The sequence below is a fragment of the Rosa rugosa genome, chromosome 2, assembly GCF_958449725.1.
Source record: "Rosa rugosa chromosome 2, drRosRugo1.1, whole genome shotgun sequence".
In the NCBI taxonomy this organism is placed as follows: domain Eukaryota; kingdom Viridiplantae; phylum Streptophyta; class Magnoliopsida; order Rosales; family Rosaceae; genus Rosa; species Rosa rugosa.
The window spans coordinates 9,490,224-9,498,525 of NC_084821.1; the positions used below are offsets into that span (position 1 = coordinate 9,490,224).

Genomic DNA, 8,302 nt, shown 5'->3' on the forward strand with positions numbered 1-8,302 from the left:
CCAATTAGTCAAACTGCAATGTGTTACACATCATTTAGCACAAAATTACAAGTTGACTTTTACTGAAAAAAACAACTACAAAGGGAACTCATCTTCATTCCCCTCTACATTACTTTCTATTATGTTAAGACTATAATAATCCTCATTATGGCCTCGCATTTCATGTGCAGCTCAAATTTCATACCACAATCACAGAATTCTTTGTTACTGAAAACCAGCTAGTCCACCTTTCACTTTTCAATAATAGAAATAAAAAAGTGATCCAAATTAAGTGAAGCTGTCTAACAAATAACTGGAAATGATATCTAATTAACCAATGCTAACTTACAGAACTTTGGTTCTTAAGTTTTAATATCAACCGGCTGATATTATATTGAACCAAAAACTGTTACTTTCGAGTTCGAGGTTTGAACATAAATGATATATCCCTTCATTTCTGTTTATACCCATGCAGTTAGCATATCGGCCTAACGATCATATCGTGGCCGTTTGATGAATGAAGAAATTAAGATAATCATTGGTAATTGTAATTATTATTAATGATAATTATCTTAATTTAGAGGATAAATGCGTCATTAAGAGATTTTATCTCTTTAATATTGCATTTAGAGTATTTGTAACGATTAAGGAGAGCAGCTCACATATGCATTTATTGGCTAATTTGGATGAGAGAGGGAGTTAAATAAGCTAGCTGTTTGGTTGTTTATTGATAAATGATTCATAACATTTGTACATGTAGTGCGACTTTGAACAAAGAATGGAATGAAGGCAAGTACATGCGGCATATAGTTGATTCACTTCCTTATTCTTCTGATGCTAGTTTAATTAAAGAAGCCATAGCTTCATTGGATTACTGCAAACAGTTTGAGTTCAAGAGAAAGACTTTATCTCAGTTTGATCGTCAAGCAAGTTAACTTTCTCTATATAAAAGAAGCATTGATAGAAGACACACAGACACATCTCCAGTCAAAACTCCATCATGGGTTTCCTTTTATTTTTCTTAGCTCCAGATTAGTTTAATTGTCTTTTCAATTCTTTAGTTGTTGGCTCTACTAGTTCAAGTCATTTCCCTTCGTTTTTCTTGTAATCTAGTATCGATATTTCAATTGTTTCCGTTGTTACTTTTGTTTGTAATAGTTGATAGTTTTATTCTTCAAGCCATTTACTTTTTCCGCTATTTACTTTACCGCTATTTACTTTCTTGTGATTTACTTCATTACTCTTTACCTTTCTGCACTTAGTCTAGAGTTTACTTCCTTGCTCTTTTACTATTGTGTTTATGTTTTTGCACTAGGAGTAGTTTAACGTAATTATTTGGTTACCAATCACTATTTGCGACTCATCCATTGAACAACCCAAAAGTCCTTGTCTCCAAGGCATCGAACCCTCAGCCGAGATTGTTCCTTCCTCGGCTTTCAGTCGCTCGACGAAGTCAGAACACGCGCACTACATCTACAATTGCACACTTGGTCTCTTGGCCGTGTGTTGGCACGCCCCACAATCTATTCATCGAGAATGACATTTGTTCCTTGATCTCTCGGCTATCTAGGCTGAGGTGATTTTTAGAGGCAACAATTTCTTGTGTAGTATCGTACAAAATATATGTCCCTCCTACTTAACTCTTGGCACCTACGTATTCCTATTAATACATCAAAATAGTATTTATCTTAATTTTCCATTGACGTAAAATGTAGCTTATTATCAAACTCTTCTCTTCAGTTGTAGCTTTTAAATTCTAATTAGGCTTAGGTACCTAAAGAGACATTTATGTGAGTTATTAGTTATTGAACCCCAAAAAGAATACATCATAGATTTTAGTAGAACAGATTATGTAAATACATATGTATTGCCAATATTTGAATGGAGGAGAAAGTTGCCAATAATAACATACGCAAATGAGTAGAAAAGTTAATAAATTTGAAGGCATGATTACGAAAAGACAAAGAAAGAAGGTAAGTTCATGCATTTACATTTTACACGTGAATGCTCCTTTTGGGGTTGGATACATATGAAGATTATGTATCTTAAAATGTCACTTTTTTTTTTTTTGGCTTTTTTTAAACATGTTTGGATAGATGGTTTGAATCTCATTTCTCATCATTCGAATATAAGAAAAATTGAGCATTTAAACGCAAGATTTAATTTTCAGTAAAATTAGAAGATGATTGAATTTAAAGTTTGTTTATTAACTAGGTATATAGTAGCATGTTATTTGAAACAACCTAGGGAAGGATGGAGCTACACAAGGGCTCGTCCCGAGTTTATATGTAACACCTACTTGAATCTTTCACCACTTATTACGAGTAGTTAATTCAAGGCTCTTTAGCTACTCAAAAATACAATGCTCTAATTATGGCTGATGCTCCCTCCTTTCTATGAAAATAATTCTGAACAGATCGCATATATGTACATAATCAGCATAAATGAATTATTAGTGTAATGAGACCTTCTCCATAGTAATAACATTATTTTCGTTAAAAGATGTCCATAACTCACACACTCAGTAACTGAATATAAAAACAAATTATCCTAAATTTCAAACACAAGAGTTTAGTTTCAACTAGGTCTTATCTAGATTACAGAGACCCAATTTTCTCAAAAAAACGAAGCCATGGAGATATGGATTAGTTGATAAGTAGGATATGAAACCTAAACACACAATTATGAAACTAAGCCGCCAACCAGTCAAACACACGAGCTTTGACCAGGCTAACAAAAAAAACTCTTTATTTCTTTTTTTTTTTTGACAAAAAAGCTCTTTGTAAAATGAGAAAAAAAAAAAAAAGTGGCCCAAAAATATATTCAACGGTCAAACCTCCCCCATGAGCCCCAGCTTCTCAGAAAGCTCCACAATACAAAGAAACAGAGCTAGAGCCTAGCTTGTGCCATACGTGACCCTCTTTCTTCTTCTTCTTCTTCCTCCTCTCCTCTCTCTCATATTTATTCATAGTTTCAGACCCAAGCTCTCTCTTTACTAAACCCACCTCTCTCTTTTCTCTCTTTCATGGCCACTTCTTCCGGGAGCTTAGACACCTCCGCAAATTCCCACCCGAGCAACTTCACCTTCCCCACCCACCCATTCATGACCACCTCCTTCTCCGACCTCTTATCCTCCGGCGCGGACACTACAAACCCAATAGCCACCGCAACCCGAAACTCCGGGTACGGGTTATCGGATCGTATTGCGGAGCGAACCGGGTCGGGTGTCCCCAAGTTCAAGTCCCTCCCGCCTCCCCAGCTCCCCATTTCGCCTCCCTCTGTTGTGTCTCCCTCTTCCTACTTTGCAATCCCACCTGGGATGAGCCCCGCCGAGCTTCTCGACTCTCCTGTGCTTCTCAGCTCTTCCAACGTGAGTAGAATTCTCGGAAACTGTTGTTGTTCCATTTTCGTAATAAGAGTTGGTTGTTGACAACATATTTGGTTTTTGGAACAAATGATGGGGGAACAAAATATCATATATGGGGTTTTGGTTCATAGCAAAGTCAAAGTTTACCTGTTTTTGAGTTTGCTAAAAAAAGGAGGTTAGGCTGATTTAGCTGCTTTATTGTTGGGGGCTAATTTTGTCTGGGATTGAATCTTTACCATATATGTTTCTGAAATTTTGTTTCTTCATGATTTGTACTAATGAGATTTTCCATTTTTGTGGTTGTGGTCTTGTTATTATGGGCAGATTCTTCCGTCTCCAACTACTGGGAGTTTTGCAGCTCAAGCCTTTAATAATTGGAGGACCAATTCTGGTTCTGGTACTAACAACAACCGGAGTGTTAAAGAGGAGCACAAGAACTACTCAGATTTCTCTTTCCAAACCCAAACCAGGGCCCCTCCAACTTCATCATCAGCAATTTTGCAATCCTCAAACAGCTCAATTCAGACTGTATGTAATGTGTTTGATGAATTTACTCATAGATCTCCTCTGTTTTTGTTTCTTGACTGGCTTATTTTGGCTAATGTAATTAATTGTTTTGTTCCAGGCACAAGAGCAGGCATGGAATAACTATCTAGGACTTCCCAAACAAGATAACTTTTCTTCAGGGAAGAGTATGGTGAAACCTGAGTATGGTTCTTCAGTGCAGAGCTTCTCTTCTGAAATGGGGACTAATATGCAGAGCAATAACAATACTCAGCCCAAAAGCAGTGGTGGTTTCCAATCAGATCAGTACAGCAACTACAATAACAACAACAACAGCAACAACCAGCAGCTGCAATCCCATCAGTGCTTGAACAGGAGATCAGATGATGGGTTCAATTGGAGGAAATATGGCCAGAAACAAGTGAAGGGAAGCGAAAATCCGCGGAGCTATTACAAGTGTACTTATCCGAATTGCCCAACTAAGAAAAAGGTTGAGAGGTCGTTGGATGGACAAATCACCGAGATAGTTTACAAGGGTAATCATAACCATCCCAAGCCACAGAATACTAGAAGGTCGGGTTCATCAGCGGCTTCTTCCCATGCAATTCAGGCTTCCAATCACACCACCAATGACATCCCGGATCAGTCTTTCGGCTCTCATGGTAATTCACAAATGGATAACTCCATTGGAACACCGGAGAATTCATCCAATTTTTCAAATGGGGATGATGAGTTTGATCAGAGCTCTCAGAGAAGCAAGTCAGGAGGAGGGGATGAGTATGATGAGGATGAGCCTAATGCCAAAAGATGGTAAGTTTCGAGTTTGCTTAGTTTAATATTTTATGTTTTGAAGTATATCCATCGAGTCATTTGGATGATTTTGTGTGATTAATAGGTCTTGATTTTCATTTTATGTACAGGAAAAAAGAAGGTGACAATGAATGTATTTCAGCACCTGGGAGTAGAACAGTGAGAGAACCAAGAGTTGTAGTTCAAACAACAAGTGACATTGATATTCTTGATGATGGGTACAGGTGGAGGAAGTATGGTCAGAAAGTAGTAAAGGGCAACCCAAATCCAAGGTAAATTTTTCCCCCTTTAATCATGATTTTCTTCAAAACTTTTTGAAAGATAGATTGCTTTTAGAGTTCAATAATATTATTGAAGTAAAGAATGTAAGCCTTTTCTATATCAAACTCTCATGCCCCAAACTCTTTTCTTGGAAAATAAATAATCAATATGGTCTCATTTTATAAGACCTACCTTAAAAAGTGGGTTCTTTTCTTGTTGATAAGACACATTCATGTAAAGAATTCTTTGCTGGTATTTGTTTACTTTATACTTTGTATTTGATCAAATTGGGTTCTTTAAAGTTGCAGATGAGAAACTAGAGTCCAAGTGTAATAATTTTTATGAAATACTGAAATGCTTGTTTGCTAAATTAGGGTGTTTTTTTTTTTGTCACATTGCAGGAGCTACTACAAGTGCACAAATCCAGGCTGTCCAGTGAGGAAGCACGTAGAGCGAGCTTCACACGATCTTAGAGCAGTGATCACAACCTACGAAGGGAAGCACAACCATGATGTTCCTGCAGCCCGTGGCAGTGGTTCTGCCAACAGGCCTTTACCAAGCCACAATACCAACAACAACAACATGAACAACAACCACAATGTACCCACAGCAATGAGGCCTATGACCCATCACAGTACTAACAATACTGCTAACAACAACCCTCTTGACAATCTAAGGCTACCGACATCAGAAGGGCAAGCACCCTTTACTCTCGAGATGTTGCAGAGCCCAGCAAGTTATGGATTTGCAGGGTTTGATAACCCCATGGGGTCATACATGAACCAAACACAGCTCAATGACAACATGTTTTCTAAAACCAAGGACGAGCCAAGAGATGACGCATTTTTCGAATCATTGCTGTGTTGATCACCCTGCAATCTACATCAGTTGCATAGTTTTGCAAAGGTTTAGAGCATAGGAAGGAGATCGAAACTCAATACAATAAGCACACACAGAGTCAGTCAGGTTCATTCCATTCATTGCCTTTTGTTAATTAATTTGTTGTGTTTTGTATATTCTTTTTTCACGGGGATTGCTTTCTGTATATTCATAATTGTATGTCATAGAAGAAGTTTCTCAAATGGCTTATTTTTTCATTGTTTTGAGGCTCGCCTCAAATCAATTTTTTTGTACCCCCATATGTTTCATTTTTAGTGAATATTGGATCCAAAGTTTCTATCCTTCTGTGCTTTTATGTCATCATACTTCTGGAAGCTTTTGGGATATGTAATCGTCATCCCTTACAACATTTCACGGTTGAAACGGTCAAATGTGTGGAGCTGGAGATTACTTGGTGCCTAAGTTGGTCAAGGTCAAATGTGCATTTTTATTTTTTTTATTTTATGTCCTTCACACATGGACTCTTCTGGGTTGGTCTCTCTAGGGAGCCCACTTACAGGAATCTGCATTCATCGTATTGAGTCATGGTTCATGGATGGTGATAGCCATTCTTGTTCATTCTGTTATTATTATTATTATTAATTTTTTTTTAAGGGTTTTCATTCATGACGGTGGATGCGAAGAAATTTAAATAGTATTTTGTTTATAATTTAGATTTATGAGGCGAAAATTTAACTTTAAAGGTTGTAATCGTCTAAAGTCGTTCTAGTGTTAAGTTCGTTCAAGTAACCACTGTAAGTGGCCTAGTGGTTATTGTCTAGTTGGGTGTGCTCTCCAACCTAGATTCGAACTCCGAAGCTGTCAAAGTGGTCAGGCACTGTGCTGTAATGCACAGTTGGAGCATTTCATATGCGCCGAAGGAGTTTATATTGGGCCTAATAAGCATTTGGATTCCTATTGATAAAGTTAAAAAAAAAGTTTGTTCAAATAAATTTAAATTCAAAGTTAAAAATATGAAATACGAAACGGTGCATTATTGCTAGTGTGTTTGCATTCATGTTGGAGTTTTCTACTCTTTATTTATATATATAATTTAAGATGATAAGGTTATATATATACATAGTAGCAATGCAGTGGAGCTCTGAGCGTCATGGACGACAACTGGTGATGGAGGTTGTGCTAAGTCATACTTTAATCTTGAGTTCTATTTTGATATGTTACATGTTGGCTTTTAAGAAGACGAGAAAGATAACTAAATTAGAGCTTTTAGTATTTAATATTTAAATTTAATTTATACACGTGACAGACTAGAGCACCAAAACACAAAATTGGGGGAAGACGATTGCGTGAGCCACACGGCATACATGTAGAACGAAGTTGGGGCGAATGGGACCCTGAGGCCTGCCCAACACCAAACCGACCAAGCAATCACTATCTATACTTGTATGGTGCTTCTTGATCTGTTTTTCTATTAATTGATAATTTGTTAATCAATATTCTCACGGCTATTTGTTCCCTTTGTTTAATCTCCTCTTTATCTATTAACGCGATCCTGTTTTTCATAGATATGCTTCGTTTGTCCTCTTCTCAGTTCTAGATGGTAAAAGGGGGTTTTCATATTTAAACACAAACAACTCACGTTTCTAATCTTGCTTATTCCATCTTATCAAAAACAAAAAAAAATCTTGCTTTGTTCATGTGTGTACTCTCTCAAGGATTTCATACACATGATGAGAGATCTTGGATAGAAAGGAACATTGTCCGCTTTATCACGATTACATTGTTTAAAGGATCTTTTTGAGTGTGATGCCAAAAACTTGTGACATCGTTGGGCTTGTACCTCTATGTTGGAGTTGCTTTATTTTATATTTTATGACGCACTGTTAGTTTTTTAGACAACGAAATTAGATTGCCATCGATTGATCTAAGATTATACATGCAATCATTAGATTGGTAAGTGGTAACCAGAAAACATGTTTGGTCATGTTAATAACTAGGGAGTTACTAGGTGTCTTTGGACTTTCCGCTTTTACAAATTGAATTTAGTTAAGGTACCCAAAAGCTTATTGATACCTAAAATTAGGGTTCATTAATTATTTAACCAGCGGATCAAATAGGCCGATGCAGGTCCTCAAGCCCGGCCTGGCCAACATAAAAGCTCGCAAAAGGCCAGCCAATGGCCCGTAAAATCTCGCCAGGCCCAGCCTGCAAAAGCCCGTAAATTAATATATATTATAAAATATAGTTAATTAAATACATATATTATCATATATTATTTACTATATATATATATATATATATATATATATATATATATATATATATATATAGTCCGGCTACACTAAGGATGTCCTTAGTTTTTCTTAGGTACGAATTTCCGGTTTTCACCCACTTTCCGATCAAATTTTCACATCTTAACCGTTCAGTTTTTAGGTCCTAATGTATAGATCACCTCTGCAAAATTTCAGCCAAATTGGTGATCATTAAGGCATCCAAAACTGCAAATTACAACAATGTAAACGAACGGTTCCGGTTCGACAG

At 36.8% G+C, this 8,302-nt stretch overlaps 1 protein-coding gene across 1 annotated transcript; it reads left to right on the top strand.

The window, feature by feature from the left end:
• The first annotated feature begins 2,887 nt into the window (after nt 1–2,887).
• LOC133731605 (WRKY transcription factor WRKY24-like) lies at nt 2,888–6,102 on the top strand. Its single transcript, XM_062158979.1, has 5 exons — nt 2,888–3,349; nt 3,671–3,874; nt 3,972–4,660; nt 4,771–4,932; nt 5,323–6,102. Exons 1-5 carry the CDS (start codon nt 3,005–3,007, stop codon nt 5,786–5,788), a joined length of 1,866 nt encoding a protein of 621 aa, XP_062014963.1. The 5' UTR covers nt 2,888–3,004; the 3' UTR covers nt 5,789–6,102.
• Nucleotides 6,103–8,302: the final 2,200 nt, after the last annotated feature.